At 37.2% G+C, this 18,439-nt stretch overlaps 2 protein-coding genes across 2 annotated transcripts; both read right to left on the bottom strand.

The window, feature by feature from the left end:
* Window positions 1–325: 325 nt before the first annotated feature.
* On the bottom strand, window positions 326–2,116 carry LOC121264839. The gene is made up of 4 exons (XM_041168143.1): window positions 1,427–2,116; window positions 1,158–1,229; window positions 646–668; window positions 326–488 (listed from the first exon to the last, which is right to left on the bottom strand). Exons 1-4 carry the CDS (start codon window positions 2,114–2,116, stop codon window positions 326–328), a joined length of 948 nt encoding a protein of 315 aa, XP_041024077.1.
* Window positions 2,117–10,488: 8,372 nt separating this feature from the next.
* On the bottom strand, window positions 10,489–11,714 carry LOC121264838 (cysteine-rich repeat secretory protein 38-like). The gene is made up of 2 exons (XM_041168142.1): window positions 10,916–11,714; window positions 10,489–10,568 (listed from the first exon to the last, which is right to left on the bottom strand). Exons 1-2 carry the CDS (start codon window positions 11,712–11,714, stop codon window positions 10,489–10,491), a joined length of 879 nt encoding a protein of 292 aa, XP_041024076.1.
* Window positions 11,715–18,439: the final 6,725 nt, after the last annotated feature.

Genomic DNA, 18,439 nt, shown 5'->3' with positions numbered 1-18,439 from the left:
CGAGTTAAACAAGCTGTCAACTGTTAGAGCCAATAACATTTCTAGTTTTCTTAGACGTCTTAGGAAAATTATATGCTTATGACCAGATTCTCAACTATAAGTAAACGCCCATTTTGTGTTAAGCCTAGCAACCTAGGAGGTAACAATGTTTTTCCTTCACAACTCCCGAGCCTTTCTTTTCCTACTACTCGCAGTCTGCACTTCAATCAGCTCCATCAATTCCCTGTTGCCAACTTACAATGATCACTCTTGCTTGAATCAACCTAAGCAAATCGCCATCTCATCTTACATCTCAAACCAAAGCCTCGCAACCCTTTTGGATTCTTTATCCACTAAAGCTTCCCAAAGCAACAGCTTCTACAACGATTCCAATGGTGGCATCTAGGGTCTCTTCCTCTGCCGAGGTGATGTTTCTAATGACACCTGCCGAGATTGTGTCAATTATGCGACTAAAGAGATCAGAAGTCGGTGTGAATTCAATGTATTGGCTGGAAATAGCAGTGCCATCATATGGTATGATGAATGCATGTTACGATATTCGGATAGTAATTTCTTTGGAGAGGTACAGACAGAGCCAAAGGAATTCATGTGGAATGCCGAGAATACAACCTCAGGAGTTGACCCTAATTATGGTGCAAAACATACCATTTACGCTCTCCTAGATGCAGCTGTAGAAACAGATCATATGTTGTTCAAGGCTGATAAGAATGCAGTGGGCGATGGGACTCAGCTAATATATGGGTTGGTGCAGTGCACTAGGGATCTCAATGCAACTACATGCCGCAAATGCTTTCGTTACTTTTTTTTTTTTTTTTATTTTAAAGAGTCAGAGTCACATGTTCAAGAGTGACTCCTCTCCAAATTTATTGAAAAAACTCTCACTTATGACGGAGGAAGACCAAGACTAAAACCCAACACTTAGGACTTACAACAAAAAATACCAAAAATAAACCAGTAAGGCCCAAGTGTCCAAAAAGAATCAGCACCTTATTCCTTAGAACTATACAATGAATAACCAATCCCAACCAATAAAATAAGTACATAAAAGTCAAACACCAATCCATGTAAACGAAAAGTTCCATCACCAACAAAGCACAATCCTTGAAGCTCCGCATCGTCTCAGGAACATACTACCATTTTGCGCAAGCTCGGCAGACCATCCACGCGAAGAATTCCTCTAATTTCAAGAGGTAACTCTGAGCTTCTGATTCAATCCAGAAGCCCCCAATCTGGCAAAGCCATCAGCCAACGAGTTACACTGCCTATAAACATGCCCGAAACTGTAATTCAATTTATCACACAGCTGCATCAATTCTTCCCAATAATCTTCCAAGTACCAAAGGCCACATCTTTTTCTCTTTACCCACTCTATCACAATCTTTCAATCCATCTCAATTTCTATATTTTGGATGCCCAGAAATCTCACAATTCGCATGCCCTGCACCAAGCTCAAAAATTCAGCAATATTGTTAGATTGGTTCCCTGTAGCTATTGCAAAACCTGAAACTAGCTTCCCTTTACAATTTCTAATAGCTCCGCCTGCACCGGATGAACCTGGGTTCCCCAACGAACAGCCATCCACATTTAACTTGTGCCAGCCTTCCTTCGGTTTCTCCCATTTCAAAGGCAAATAATCTATATGTTTATGCTTAACAGGTATATTAGACATCAATAAAATCTCCTCATCTCGCTTAGACAAACTGGAGGAACTCTTCAAATTTTCCCCAATCAAACCCAACCAATATTTGATAGAAGTCCACACCGAAAGTAAAGACTCATGTTTTCCTTCCATTCTAGCCAAGCACCGCCGAGTCCATAACTTCCATGTGATTCTGCTAGGAAGAAGACCAATTAATTGGCCTGGTTGAGTTGAAAATTTAGCACGCCTAAACCATATTTCCACTTTTTCTTTCCAGTTTCGACCATCCATCTGAGGAATAGCAAGAGTAGAGCAACATTTACTCCATACCTGTTCGGCAAAAGTCCCAAGTGCAAGTACATGACTCTGATCCTCATATCCCCTATTGTCACAGCAATCACATTTAGAAACCAACATAATCCCTGCCCTGCGAACACGATCATCCACCGGCAAACAGTTATTATATGTCTTCCACATAGTTATAAACATTTTTTTTGGTAGTGCAGGATGCCACAACCATTTATTCCAAGGCACTTTTGGGCCTCTAAATCTGATACATTCCCATGCAGAACGAGTGGAAAAATTCTCTTGGGCATTCGGTAACCAAATAAGAGTGTCCTTCCTCTGCTTCACTCTGTCCATTTGGCAAGACAAATGGCTTAATGATGGTCCTCTTAGTGAACAACATGAAGTTTGGGATTTACCGAATCTCTCTATCGCTGAGTGTAAACTTGGAAATGGTTGGAATGTGGAACTGTTTGACCGATTAGTTGGTATGGAAAAGTCAGAAAGAATATGATTATTACCGACATATTTAGCAACCAAAAATTTCGACCAAACTGACTTCCCTTGAAGCAAATTCCAGACTAATTCCATATGAAGAGATGTCTGCACCTCAAGCAAATTTCTGAGCCCAATACCCCCCTCTAAAACTGGTCTACACAGTTCATCCCAAGCCCTCCATTTTTTCTTAGGTTTGCCATCTCTAACACCCCAAAAGATGGTACTCATCAGTCTCTTCAATTTATCCAATACCACTTTCGGAGTATGTAAAATAGAAAGATTATGTATAGGAATGCTTTGCAGAACATACTTTAAAAGCAGTAGCCGAGAGCTATTTGAAAGCAATTATGCCTTCCAACCCTCTATGCGATGTCTAACTTTCTCAATCAAGCCTTCAAAATGTGCCACCAAAAGTCTGCCCGAAATAATGGGAACACCCAAATAATTAAACGGAAACCCTCATTCAGTAAATCCAGTAGTTCTCAAAATCATTCTACGCCGAGATAGAGACATTCTTTTTTTATCTGTGTTGCGATTTTTTCGGAAGTCAGTTTTAGGCGATTTGTGGGCGATTGGCTTGGCGATTTTTTTTTAGGGTGTGTATGGCTGTCGCCGAGGGCCCCCAGGCCGCTCTGGTGGTCGCATCCCAGCAAAAAACGTTTGCAGACTTGGTAATTGACTCTCCACAACCGATTCCAGAGGTGGTGATTCCTTTTCATGGCCCGAAAATTGTAGATGGTGAAGTATGTATTTTATTTTCAAAGGAAGAAATTGAGAACTCGATGCTCCCCTTCCAATTCTCGATTGTTCTTAAGTTTTTGAGACAAAGGCCTTCGCTTAATTCTATTAGAATGTTTATACGTTCTAGATGGGGTTTATCTAAACAGCCGGTTGTTTCGTCGATGCTGAAGCCTTGAAATGTATTTATCAGAATGTCATCTGAGGAAGATTTTATCAAAGCCTTGACGAGGGAAGCGACAAATATTGATGGTACTGTTTATCAGGCTTTTCATTGGACTACCGAATTTCAGGAAGATAAAGAACCTATGAAAGTTCTTGTCTGGATCTCATTGCCAGGTCTTCTCCCAAATTTTATCAGGAATCTTATTTGCGTAACATCACAACTCCGATTGGCCAATACCTAAAACGAGACAATCCTACAAAATGTGCGACTCGAATTGAAGGGGCTCGAATTTGTGTTGAAATGGACGTATCTAAAGAGCCATTAGCGACAATCTGGATTGGTATGAGACGCTACCTGCATATTGCATGAAATGCCGTATGCAAGGCCATAATGCTAAGACCTGTAAGTGGAGTGATCAGAAGAAGAAGAATGCTGGCGTCCATAGAAATGATGGTGGGAAGGTGGAAAAATAGTGGGTTCGGAAATCTCAGCCAAAAAACTCAGAAGAAAAGGATATTATTCAGGAGCAAAGTATTGTGATTTTTCAAAAGGGAGAAACTAGCCGATCGGCAGAAATTCTGGTGAATGTCGAGGAGCCTAGAGAATTGGTAAAACCACAGGTTGATGAAGTTAATGGGCTTATTGAGGAAGTGGTAGTTATGGATGGAGATGAGCTCCAAGTCATGGTAAATAACGATGAACAAGCCATGCAGGGCATCAATTCTGATAAGCAGCCCATGCATATAGAAAATTCAGGTGAGGACCTAGATTTAAATACCAAGATGTCCATCATCAGGGAGGAGGTTGATCAGAATCCTTCCTTGGTTTCGAAGGTCTTACTTGGGGAAGTAAATGTGGAAAAACATGATATGATTATTGGGGAATGTACTGAGGAGATCCAATCAGACCTGAATGTTGTGAATGACTGTGGTCCAGCGTCTTATGAAAGAGAAGGAGAAATTCAAATTTGCTCTGAGTCAGAAATTGAGGACTCATTACAACATTTGGCAAGAGGAAAGGGATGTTTTTCAGAATCTGATGTGCTTGTAGAGACAGATATTAACAGGAAAAAGGCCGTTAAAATAAAGGGATCCTCTAGGGTGAAAAGCAAACCTTCAAGACTTGATTTATGATGAATTCTTATTTATATTGGAATGTAAGGGTTTAGGCACGTCGAGAAATAGACTAAAGAAATTGATTCGAAAGTTGAAGCCGAAAGTTCTTATGCTTGCAGAGCCTATGATTTCTACGAATAAAATTTAGGTGTGGCGCAATCGTCTAAAATTTGATAATTGTATCTCTAATGATGTTGTTGGTGGAAAACTGTGGTTGATGTGGAAACATGAAGCTAATTTGGTTGTGCAGGATATGGGTGATCAATTTATTACGGTTAGTATGATGGAGAATTTGAAACCTTTTTACGTTACCTTGGTATATGCTAAATGTTGTTATCAAGAATGTAGAAGGTTATGGAGTGCTTTAGAAGGCACTATTACAAATAACTTGCCATGGATTGTTGTTGGAGATTTTAATATCATTAGATTTGATTATGAAAGATGTGGGGGAAGACCTCGAAATGCAGTGGCATGGAAGAGTTTAATCATACTATTGATATTTGTGGGATTATGGAAATGCCTTTTAGTGGGCCTTCTCTATCGTGGTGTAATGGCCATTCTAATTACACACGTAGTTGGGCTCGTCAAGATCGCATCTTTTTTAATGTTTCGGGTTGTAATCAGTTTCATGAAGCTCATGCTAAATATCTTCATCGCACATCATCCGATCATGCTCCTATGTTATTCTCTTTGGTTGGCAAGGAGGAAAACCTTATGGGTTTCCTTCTTTCAAATTTCAGCAAATGTGGACTACTCACGAACAATCTTTTTATTGTGTTTCAAAGGCATGGGAGGGAGAAGTGATGGGTTCACCCTTATGCAGACTTTCTGTGAAACTTAAGTCTTTAAAATCTGCTCTTCGAATTTGGAATAAGCAAATTTTTGGGAGGACAGAAGCCAATATTGCGAGATTGGAGTTGCGCATTGAGGAAATTGAAAAAAATCTTCAGCAGAATTTTTCTGCAGATGAGGAACTTGAGTTCTTTGTTTCTCAATTGGAGCTTAAAACTTGGATGGATAGAGAAGAACAAAGGTTGTCGCAACAGGCTAAACAGCATTGGTTACCAAAAGGTGAAGCTAATGTTGGGTTCTTCAAAGCAGTGAGTAGGAGGAATTATAGGCAAGTAAGGGAGATGAAAATGCAAGATGGATCCTTTCTTACCACTCCAGAACAGGTGCATAATGGAGCTGTGTCCCACTTTCAAAAAAATTTTAGAGCAAAGGCCGAGGGGTGAACGGCCAAATTTGGATGTGCTGGTTCAAAAAATAGTTTCTGATTGTGAAAATGAAGAGTTATGCCGATTGCCTTCAGAGCAGGAAGTGAAAGATGCTATTTTCTCTATTCCAATAGATAGTAATCCGAGTCTAGATGGGTTTGGCTCGGGATCTTATTAGTCATGTTGGAATATTATTTCCAAGGAGGTAGTTGAAGCTGTGGTTGATTTTTTCAGTGGTGCTATCCTTCCTAGATTTTATTCGACCTCTTTCCTGGTGCTAATTCTGAAAGTTCCAAGTCCTGATAACTTTGATAAATTCTTACCTATTAGCTTATGCTCTGTTTTTTATATGGTTTGTTCTAAGATTTTGGTTAATCGTTTGTCTTCAATTTTAGCCAAAATTATTTCGCCGGAGCAATGAGCCTTTATTCTGGGTCGTAGTATTTTTGAAAATATTAGTTTGACTCAAGAAATGATGCATGCATTAAACAAGCCTTCTAGGGGGGAAATGTTGTTTTGAAGATTGATATGGCCAAAGCATATGATAGTATTGACTGGGATTTTCTATTACATATATTATGTTCCTTGGGTTTCTCTGATCCGTTTTGCAGGATTATTCGACAATATATTTCTTTACCGTGGTATTCTGTAGTAATGAATGGTGTTCTTAAAGGTTTTTTTAAGGGTGGCAGAGGATTGCAACAGAGTGATCTGCTATCTCCTTATTTATTTATTCTTGTGGAGGAAATCTTTTCTAAGTTGTTAAAGCAACTGGTTGAGTTGGGGAAAATTGCTCCCTTTTACCATCCAAAGGGGGCTTCTATAATATCTCATCTTCTTTATGCAGGCGATATAATAATTTTTGCTAACGGTGAAAAAGCCTCGATTGAGAATGTCACTAAGGTGCTTAAGCTTTGTGGTGAATGGACGGGCCAAGAGGTGAATAATAGGAAATAAAACATTTACCTGATGACTTACTCCGAGAAATTACAAAACAGGATAGGGTGGCGCATTTTAGCCCCAAGTTGCAGTATTAGGTATGAGAACTACCGTTTCTTTGATAGCCAGTCAGAAGCAACGCAGCCCCCACCTCCACCTCCAACTTCACCCGCACCTGGTGTCGTTAGAGCACTGTCACCGCTAGGTAAAGAGTTTAAAACGGATTCTTGATTTGTGTGTATTTAGGCCATTTTAAAGTAAAACCCACTAGTACCTTCATAACTTTTGACTATAAAAGTACTAGTAGTATTTGACCGTCAAGTTTTAATTCCCCAAAAGATAAAGGCCCTTGTAAATCTAAGAAATCAGGCAAGCGGAGCGTTGGAAAACATAACAATATAATGAAGTTCATAATAAATAAATCATAAGCAACCTGTGTTTGGACACTTCGAAGATTTTTAAAATTTTTCATAATTCCATTCACAAATGGTCAACCTCACTCAAATATAAAATATTTTTTATTTTTGAATTTTGAATTTTTTTATATAATCATTATTAAAACACAAAAATAATAAAATTTTTACAAACTTCTAAACAAAAATTATACTAAAAATTATATTTAAACAAAATTTTAACTTTATAATATTTTTAATCAATTTTTTCTCTATCATTTTTCAAAATCCAATCAAACATTTTTACTCAAACTATTTTTCTCATATTTATGAGATATTCAAGTATCCAAACATACAAAAGGATAACAATGTAAACAAAGTTCTCGAGTATTCCCATTTGCTAATAGTAAACTGCATGAAATACTGAATGCATCTTTTATCCCTTTTTGCCAAATGATAACAGTTACCTTCGCAGAACGCAGTCTTGTATATAGAAGAGAATGGTATTATTTGCCAGTTTGCGCAGGCTAGCTATATCCCTATATACATCTATTTATATATTGATGTTCTTAGTATCTTAAGCAAACGTACGCGTGGTTGCATTGTATGTGGAGAGGGAGGTGGAAAGAATACAATAAAGATAGTGACAAGTACTGTAGTATCAATTGCAATAGTCACAGCTCTTCTGGGTTTCTGGTTCTATTCATCCTTTAGCAGAAGAAAAAGACAAGAAGGTGAGTTTGTTTTGCCGTCTATTAAAGCTTGTACCTATAGACTGCCCCTGATGAGTTAACGTAGTTAACTTGTTACTCAGGGGAAGAAACAAACCAGGAAGTTCCCTTACGAGAACTCGTAGTTTCACCGTTAACACACTTGATGAGTGTAAGTATGCCGGACAACAGTATGGTGGTTTTGGCCCAGTTTACAAGGTTAAGAAACAGAATTAAATTCTTAATACATGATATGCATTTTGGAAAATTTTAATCTTGGCATTTGAACTAGTTAGTAGTAGAAGGGGAAATGAACTTTAAGGGATAATTTATATTTGATCGAGAAAGTTAAAAATGGTTTTGCAGGGCAAGCTGACTAATGGAAAGGAAATAGCAGTGAAAGGGCTTTCAATGAACTCTAAACAAGGCCTAAATGAGTTCAAGAATGAAGCGATGTTAATTGTGAAACTTCAACATAGAAATCTAGTGAGGCTCTTGGGATGTTGCGTGGAAGGAGATGAAAAGCTTTTAGTCTACGAGTACATGGCAAACACTGGTCTTGATGCCGTCCTGTTTGGTTTGCTCTCTCTCTCTCTCTCTCTCTCTCTCTCTCTCTCACAAACACTCCCTCACACACTAATTTTTATCACCCATTAATTAATTATATGCCAAGTTCTCTATTACAGAGGCACAAGTTTCCGATCTTATTTTCTGAGCACATGCATAAATCTCCTATACAAGAACAAGAAAGCTATTTGCCTTAATTCTTATCACTGTGATGCAGATCCAACAAGATGCACAGAACTACACTGGGCTAAGCGAGCAAACATTATCAATGGGATCGCAAGGGGCCTTCAATATCTACATGAGGAATCTCGGCTCAAAATCATCCATCGGGATTTGAAAGCAAGCAACATATTGTTAGATGCCGAGATGAACCCAAAGATTTCAGATTTCGGCACTGCTAGGATTTTTGGAGATAATCAAATAGAAGCCAACACTAACAGAGTCGTGGGTACATAGTAAGTCACTCCCTTCACGTCATTTCATTTGCACGACTCATTGATGCAACTTAAATGATTGACAACTGTGAAGAAATGATCAACCTTAAGTTGTGTGTTCTTGGGTGCATGTTTTTTAGATAATGGGGTTCATCCTTGTGCACTTTTTGGTTTAGAAAATCCTGTTTTATAACATACATTCAAATTTAATAGTAAAATGAAGTGGAAAATGTTCCATTTCTAATGTGACTTTTGAGTAAAAAGTTCAAGAACAGAGACTTGCAAGGAAGCAAGCCATTTGCCATAAGCCATGTTCATTCCTTTTGAATGATTCAAGCCATATTTAATATTTTGTGCAACAGTGGATACATGGCGCCAGAATATGCAATGGAAGGACTATTTTCTTTCAAGACGAATGTTTACAGCTTTGGAGTTCTAATGCTAGAAATCCTAAGTGGGAAAAAGAATAGTGGCTTCTATTATTTAGAGCGTGCACCGAGCCTTCCGCCCCATGTAGGTCTCTCTTTCCATCAGTATCATCAGCTCAAATATGAAGTTTTTACTTACTGTAATGAGATAATTTACCAAACAAATACAAAACAGGCATGGCGACTATGGAGTGAAGGCACAGGAATGGAGTTGATAGATCAGATCTTGGTCGACACATGTCCTGAAAACGAGGCTCTGAGACTGATACAAATCGCATTGCTTTGTGTTCAGGAAGATCCGAATCTTAGACCTACAATGACATCGGTCCGCCTCCTGCTTGCAAGCAAATCGATAAACATTCCTCAGCCATTAGCACCTACATTCTCTATAGATAGATTTGCTACATGCGATCGTTCTTCCACAACTGGGGCCGGGATAGGATTTGCCACCTCTGATCGATCTTCAAAATCTGGCGCCGTGGTAGCTTTTGCCGCATCTTTAGACCAAAACTTCTGTGCATCTACATGTATGAAGACCTTCGTCCTGAGATTTTTTAAACTTACAGCATTTTACAGAGGCATTTCTTATGATTAATCTAATGCTCGATGCTTCCGATGATATATCTTCTTTTCTCTAAATCAAATAAGAGAATGGTAACCATATACTGAGTGATACGCATAGGAATTAATAAATCAAGTATGACCAGCTTCCACACGCACCCTGTGAGATTCTTACCGTGAACTACTCCCCAGGCCTACTTCAAATATTGAAGAATCAACTAAGAAAATCAATTGCAAAAAAAAAAGCCAATTATTTTTAGATTAAAAGAACCCAATTTTAAGATATAATTGTGTAATGAACAAACAAAAGAAATAGCAATTTAAAGGGAAAAAAAGGTGTCCTGCCTAACTGTGACTATCAAAATTCAATAGACAAAAGATAAGAGTGAGCGACCGGAGCCTGTTGATACTCCCTTTTAAGCATAATCAAACTAACACCTTGCTCATTAGGGAACTTAACATGAGAGGCTAAACAGATTGCAAACGCAGGGGATATACAGAGTACAGCTACTGCCACAAGTGAGGTCGAGACTCACCCCATTGAGAATTACAAGAAGCGAGTGAGCAGGCGTAAGGGCGTCTAATTGTTTTAGCACCTATACCAGTAAAAGAACACAAAAGCAACAAAATTCTGCAGGACCCATGAAGCAGTACATCAAGATTCTGTATAAAACAATGGTTAAAAGCTAATTTTCTTTGGTTACATAAAGGAAATCAGGCAATCAGATGAAAAATATCTATCTGCAGATCCTTTAGCATTCATATTCTAGCTGAGAAAACAGGACAAACAATTTGAAAACTAGACGACTGCCAGAAGTGCTAGCATTCCAATAATTACGCTAATCGTAACTCCTATATGCGAAGAGGGTCTTCGAGTACCTGCATTAGTATCCGAGTAAAAGAGATTAATTTTATAAGAATGCTGCAAACCCCATAAAAGTAACCTCACAGATAACTTTATATAATACGGTAAATCTATTTTACGATAAAAATAGTTTTACAATAAAAGTAACTTACCACTTAATTTGTGAGTCTACTTTGTGACTAAAAAATTTCTCTTAATTCTATATACCATCCACATAGCAATGAAAGGCCAAAGCATACCTAGACTTCTGATTATATTGCTATTATAAACTTGAAAGTGCTCTTGACTAGAAATGGTTGATCCGATAATTAAATACAGCAAATTAAGAAAGAAATATCAAAGAATTATGCACGAAATTCACCTTCACTTGCAGGGGTCGAGATGTTGAAGTAAAATAGGTAGTCATGGTACCACATAAAACAACTAGAACCGTATGTTTCCCACCCTCTTTTATTGCCAATAATTGTCCTAAACAACGTCAATTGAGAATCCAAGCACTTGCCACAGTCAGCCCTATTGATATCTAGAGTGCACTGAGCCATGCCATACCTCTTCCCACTTTTTCCAACATCCAACACTGCTTTCTGGAACATATGAGGCTGATTAGGAGCTGTGGAAGCAAGGCCACCCATGAAGTCAAGTCCTTTAGAAACCACATATGGATCATCGAAATCAGTATCATTGGTGATGGCCGCCGAAGTCTGATCCATAATTCCAAAAAAGCTCTGATCAGAATAGCGTAGAAAACACCACGTGAACCAGGTCCAAACCTGTTTGCTCTTTGGACACTCCTTGAGGGCTGCTGCAACGGCGTTCTTGGTGCAATTAGCACAGTCACCGGCAGACATGTCGCCTCTACATTGTACGAGTCCGTAGAGCTTGTTGGATTTCTTTCCGGTTTCTGTTTTATAGAAGCCGTTGGATACAGGCACTTTCACAACAAGGGTATCCAACAGATTCTTGAGATTTGTCTGGAATGCATTCTCAGTGGCAGAACCATCCGCTTCTGAGCACTCAAAACCTGTATTGACATTCGTTATAGCATGGCAAGGACAACTTGACAAAGCTATAGCTGACAATATAACACAGACTATAGCAAAATGGAATGTTTCCATCTCCTCGGAGCCTCTGTCCTCTTTGACAATTTGGGAGTAGATCATGTGAAAGGGTTTGAAAGTTTCATGTTCTAAATCTGTGGATACTGCTAAGCAATTGGTCGGGATAATGTTGAATAATAGGAGCTTTCCTTATTTTAGACTGCACAAAAGTCAACTGCTCTTACTTGGACAGATACATAAATTATGTCAACTTGTACGATTGAAGGTCAATGAAACGGATGCTAGCTCCCTCTGTAAGCGAATGGGTTACCTCTTGGACACTTCTTTAGGGCGTTGACAAGTACGATATAGGCAAATAAGTTAATCAAGTATCCATTTTTTATGGTTGATTATCCTCCAACAATGTCCTCCATCTGCGACCTTTGCGGGTTCTTTCTCTGCAGATCCGCTTAAGATCTTCTTGAGAGAATCCCAAAGGACTCTTCAAGTATATTACGTACACAAGGATTGAAGAGTACCAATCTCTGATTTACCCGGAAATAAATAAATAAATAAATCCTTCAACAAAGACAAGCCAACTACGGACAGGGGACTGCCTAATTTGCATCTCGAGTTGGTTAAAGAAGTAAGCAGGAAAAGCCCACTTGTTCCTTTCGGTTTTTATAAGGCCCAAGAGCTGACAAACATTTCTTAACAAGCAGCGAGATTGATTACAGAGTATCGCTTGATCTAAAAGTTTGAGCGGATGGAAAAATAGAGATTTAATCGTTTATATTTATTTTAATAAACCAACTTATATTCTTCCTAATTTTATTTTAAATCAGTTTTTTTGTGCAATTGAGGTATTTATTCTAATAAACCGACTTATATTTATTTGGCTCTCCTGTTATTTTCATTAATTTCTATTTGTCTACTTATAAAGTTGTATACTTAGACATGTAAGAATGAAAAGAACTTCTCCGTGATATCGTAAACCAATGAATGATGAAAAGCTATGGCATTTTAAAGTTATCCATTCATAAATAATTTAACAATTAATTTAAAACCGGCCTTTCTTATTATCATCTAGATAAGGCGTAACCAAATGGCCGGTATCTAAAGGATAATGCACCATAAAGAACGGATCATCTCGGTATGTATAAAATTATTTTAGCCTAAATATTGACCATAAACTTCCCTTAAGTTGATAACTGAAATATTATTCCACTTAAAAATATGAATTGTTTACAGAGTAATATTAAATATAGTCTTATAATTTGTAAACTTCGCGCACTTTCTTTAAAAAATGTTCGAGTCAATCCACCTTTAAAAAAATAATTTTTTCTTGTGCGTTCTATATTAATTATCCACTTTTTCGAATGAAGTGTATCCGACTTGTATATTTTAAAACTATAAATATCATTCTTCTTTTTAAAATATCTTTAAGAAGCAACAAATTAAATCCTTCCAAAAAAAAAACATACTATATAACGTGTACGTGACTCATTGGTTATCAGAATTGTTCCTTGTGTAGTGTTCGATCGTATCTCCATCCAAATTGAACCACATCAAGTCTCCATTGTGGCGGCCTCCTGCCATTGAGTTACTGTAACACCCCATACCTAAAAGGGTACGAAGAATTACTACATATCACTTACAAACCTGTCTCCCAGAATATCTAAAAACTCTAAAAATTTCATAAATGGTACACAATCTCATATTTTCCAAATAACCATAATACAAACTCCATAAGTTCTTATTACAAAATAACATAAATCAAAGGGGATCCACAATCTCTCAATAATCTCAACATAATAAAACGATACATCTTTAAGTCTCAAAAAATCCAAATAACATAAAGTACTTCAAATACTCAAATTAAACCATTCTACTAACAATAATAACCTTAGGTACTCGACCTTCTATCCATATCTAGTTGAGCTCTAATTCCTAGTCCTGACCTCCAACTGGGTCATCAATATCTTCTGAAAACAAATATTGAAGATAAGGGGTGAGTTATCAACAACTCAGTAAGTATGAAACATATACTATTATGTAAACGTGAGTCCTTTTTAGAAAGTTTGGTATGCAGAAGGAAAACATTTCATTTTCATACGCACATCTCAAAACGTATTATCATAAAAGCAAAGTGACTTTTCAATATTTTCATATTCATAAACCATTTTCATATTCAAATACAATTTTCATATTCAAAAACGCTTTGACATAACATAACTGAATATCTTCATCTTATCATATCGTATCGTATCAAGTCATATCATATACCATGTTTAACCCTCGTGGTAGGGTTGTGCTATCCCCGGTGGCCAAACCAGACAGTATCGTGAAACTTCCCATTTTTCAATCTCGAAGCCCTGAGTGTGCATACAGGAAACACATAAAAGATCACTTTGTTTCCAGAGTGGGTGCACTCATATCATATCATGTTGGTACCAAACATATCACGTGAACCAGTATCATTATATCAGAACCATATTCAAAATCAGAATCAAAACAGATAAGTATGCTAAAGGTTTTTCATATCCATATCATATCAAACCACATGCTAAGCATATTCATATCATTTCCATTTGATCGAAAATAGATCCAAATCATTTTCATATGTACAAAAATCTCAATTTTCATATTCACTGGTTTGCACATTTCAAAAACATGTCAAATATTACTCATGTCTACACTATTCATGTCAAAAGCTTCTTTTTTTTTTCTTTCATACATATCTCATGAATGAATGCAAAACATATACTGAGGTTGTTTTTCACCTTTTCTTTTTAAAACAATATGCACATTTTTACAAACCAACTTCAGGTCATTTCTTTTTATGCAAATCTGGCATAGGAATCGCGCTTACCTGGAGTTCTTAACTTTTTGAAAATTTCCTCAACAATGTCGAACAATTATCAATCGTCACTTATAAGATAATCATGTAATTATCATAAATTTTCAGTCAATCACGTATTTCAGTATTTAAGCCTAAGCTTCTAAAATGATCTATTTTAATTCCTCAAAACCTAAAATTCTCATAACCTCAAAATAACATCATTTTCCAAAACCATCAATATCCACTTAATCAAATTTGTACTCAACAAGAATTTAATCAAACAAGTATTATGATAATTACAGAACTCAATAAATACTAATATTAAAATATCTAAAATACCAACAACGTATTATAAATTAATAGAATACTTTGACTACTTTAAAAATATTATAAAATACATCATGAAAAACTCATCTCTTAAAAGGAAAACACTACTTTGCTCACTTTGTTTGACTGCCCTATTTGACCGCTAGTCAAAAAAAAATTTTTTTTTTTTTTTACTTAGTGATTTTAAGTGTATTGGTGTATTTTTTTTTAAATATTTAAATGTATTAAAAAATGTAAAAAAAAATGAAAAAAAATGCTTGGGCGATACACCCAGCGATAAAGGTGGGACGGCATAGTAGCCCCACCCCTCTTAAAAATAGATGTACTTCCTTTAATTAACAATATTATTAAAATATTATCTACACAAATACAATATTTTATGAGACTTAAAAACAAAACTCATTTAAACATAAACCCAAATAGACTACTCATCCGAAATATATATCTGGAACATACAATAAGGATAAACTAGTAATAGCACTCAACTATTAGGTTAACAATTTACATATATATATATATATATATATATATATATATAAAACTTATAAGTAAGAACAAAACCAGAGGAACAAACACACGGACTCAGAACCCAGTATGCGGCAGCAGGGGCTTACCCCAACGAGACCGAGGCAAGCATGGAGGAGTAAGGCGCAACGAGGCTGGCTAGAGGGACAGTGGTAGTGCGGCTGAAGAGTAGGAGTGCAACGGAGATGCCATCGAGCTGGGCTGAGCATGAGAAAAAGAAAGGGAAAGGTGAGCGAGCAAGCGGGCAAAGAGGAATGAGTGAGTAAACCGAGAGAGATACTCATTGTGAGGGGTTGCTATGGGCTGAGGTGGCCTGTGGGTGTTCGGCGCCCTTTTCCGTATAGGTGGCGACGACTTGGAGTGGCTGGTGCGGTGCGGTGCGGTGGTTCGGTGGGTAAGATCTTTGTTTCAGGTGGCTAAAAACAGGGGAGTTTCGTGGCTTGCAACGGAGGCTACGGGAGGAATTGGGCGGCGGCTTCGTGTGGCTGGGCACAATGGTGAGGTCTAGACTAAGGTTCACATGGGGTGGACGAACTAGGCGGCAGCAACTTGGGGTGCAGTGGGTCACCAAATTCACACTCTGTTTTAGTGAAAGAAAACAAAGGGTGATGGAGCTTGTGGTTGACGGCAAGGATTCTTGCTAGCGCAGTAGAGTGGAGATCTCGATTTGACCTTTTGTGAAGAGGAGGACGAGCGGCACTTATACTAAGGTTGAGGATGCTTAACACATATATAAGATATCAAGAGTAAAGAGATAAAAACTTAGAGAAAGAGGATGAAAGGACATGCAAGAAAACGGCAAATGGACATGAAATCATACGACGTGGATTTTGGAAATGCTTCCACGGGCCTGAGCTCCTTTGAAGGGAGTTGGGTCTGGACCAGGCCTGGCAGCCGGCTTGGTCTTACAGTTACATATATCCCGGCTTCCCCTTTAATTTGTGTATTAGGATGGGAGATCGTACCAGGTTCTGTAGCGGGGGAAGGCACGATTCCACATGATCCTTTCCCATTTGATCTGAGAAATCAAAATCCTAATTAAAGATGTTAAGTGATTATAATCAGCTGTCAGCATCATGAACTCTATCCATGATTGGTCATTTATTGTTTAAATATGATCACTTTGGTGGTGGCCACCTTGTAGATGCTCTTCATTCTTTTCTAATCTTTTTTTCCCTTGTCTTTTAATTAGATCAATGATGTTGGCATTGTGCATATATATTATTTTTTTATTGCTTACTCTTCTTGTCTTTTAATTAGAATGATGTTACATGCCCAGAAAAACAAAAATAAAAACACTCAGTAATGTCCGAATCGATCAGACAATGGATACATACATATGTCAAGCAACAGTTAAAGTTGAAATAATACAGGATAATGCTAAGAAACTTAATGCATGTACTGCACTTATCATTGGGTTAAGTCTTCCAACCTCTCCACCCTCGATTCCCCTTTTGGTTGATAGGTTTTTATAGGATTAATTTCAACAGAAAGTTAAAAATAAAAATAAAAAACCGATTACAGATAATATCACAAGAGGAAATTAAAAAAGAAAGAAAAGAAAATGGAGTCAACTCAATGGTCTAGTCCCATATTTTCTCGATTGATCAAGCTGTCTTAAAAAAAGGGTTGCCACCACAATGCTAAATGTTATGAAACACATTGTTTTTCTGTTCCAATAGTATACATACCACTTCACATCAAAAGGCCGATCGATCTTCATGACCACTGCAAATTGGAGTGGGAAATTGCCGAAGAATCCACTTCTCATCTTCAAACATGAGAATTTTTCAATTCAGAATTTTAGGAATTTTTCAACTTACGTGTGGCTTGAACATGAGCGTGTAAGAGTACTCACGTACGTAGCTTGTAATCATGATCAAGCGTGACTAGTAATTAGTATACATAGATCGAACACCGAACAAAGAGCGCATGCATAAGTTGTCGGGATGCATATAGCATGATGGATGGAGGTTCAAACATCCGAAAGGAGAAAACAAAAACCTAATGGAAATTATATTATATCTACTCGATCCTAAAATATCTAGAAATTAAATTTAATAAATTATCATGTAAGGTATGTACGTATTTTATTATATATGTGCAGGAACAAACAAAATCTACCCATGATCATCTTTATCGATCCCCCTCATAAGTCAGTCTCAAAGCGTATCTATCCGGCCCTTAAGCAGCTAGATCAAACTAAATTTAATATATTTTTTTTTTTTTTTGCTCCAACTAAATTTAATATTAATTGACAACTAGGAAGAGATATTTGTTGGTATATATATATATATATATATATATATAGACACACACCTACGTACGCCCTACTTTGCTCATCAAAAGAAGAAGATTATTTATTGTCCTCAAACGAACAAACTGAGCCTAATTTATATGTTGACCCAAATATCATCTATATATTTCTCGCCAAGCAGAAGAGAGATATGAGGAAAGAGAGACCCAGAATCTCTGATGCATGCGTATCATGGAACAATGATTCACTAATCGGTACGTAAGAGAGAGACTGAGAGAACAGTGCGGTCATTCTCTAGTGAACAAGCTGATCAGGATCCTAACTTCGATCCTACCCGCAAAATATGTATAGTGCAGATCATTGCCACTGACCAGCCTCCGCGTGGGATAGGGTTCTTGAGGTGTCATTTTGTTAATTTAGTCACATGTGCGCACTTACTGCATGCACTTTTTCTCTCATGAGTTCTTTTTTGGACTAATTCAAAGGTGGCGGCGATACAAACTGGCCCGTCTAGATAGAGAGATGATCATCGAAATCATTTATCTGGTACGTGTAAAATCACCACACATAATCATCTTGATGCATAATAATTGACTAGTGCTCAGAAGTGATGATCACCAGCAAGCTGATGAAATAATAAAGAAACGTTCGAAATCTTTATCCTTGAGGTCCCCTCCACTTAATTCTGTCTCATCCTTAATTATTATTATCCGACAAAATTACTGTTTTCTTTTGCTTAATCCAGATAAAAAGAAAATGGATGAAAAGGAAAAGAAATGAAAAGAAATAATTAATTAATGAATGATGTGAAATTCGGTGAAATTAGTTATGTAAGGAATTTTACTGATCAGTTACTATTTATTTATATATTTTATATTTATATATAATTTTTTTTTA

Source organism: Juglans microcarpa x Juglans regia, chromosome 5D (genome assembly GCF_004785595.1).
Source record: "Juglans microcarpa x Juglans regia isolate MS1-56 chromosome 5D, Jm3101_v1.0, whole genome shotgun sequence".
Taxonomy (NCBI): domain Eukaryota; kingdom Viridiplantae; phylum Streptophyta; class Magnoliopsida; order Fagales; family Juglandaceae; genus Juglans; species Juglans microcarpa x Juglans regia.
Note: the sequence above shows the minus strand (reverse complement) of the source record. Positions and strands in the feature narration are given on the sequence as shown.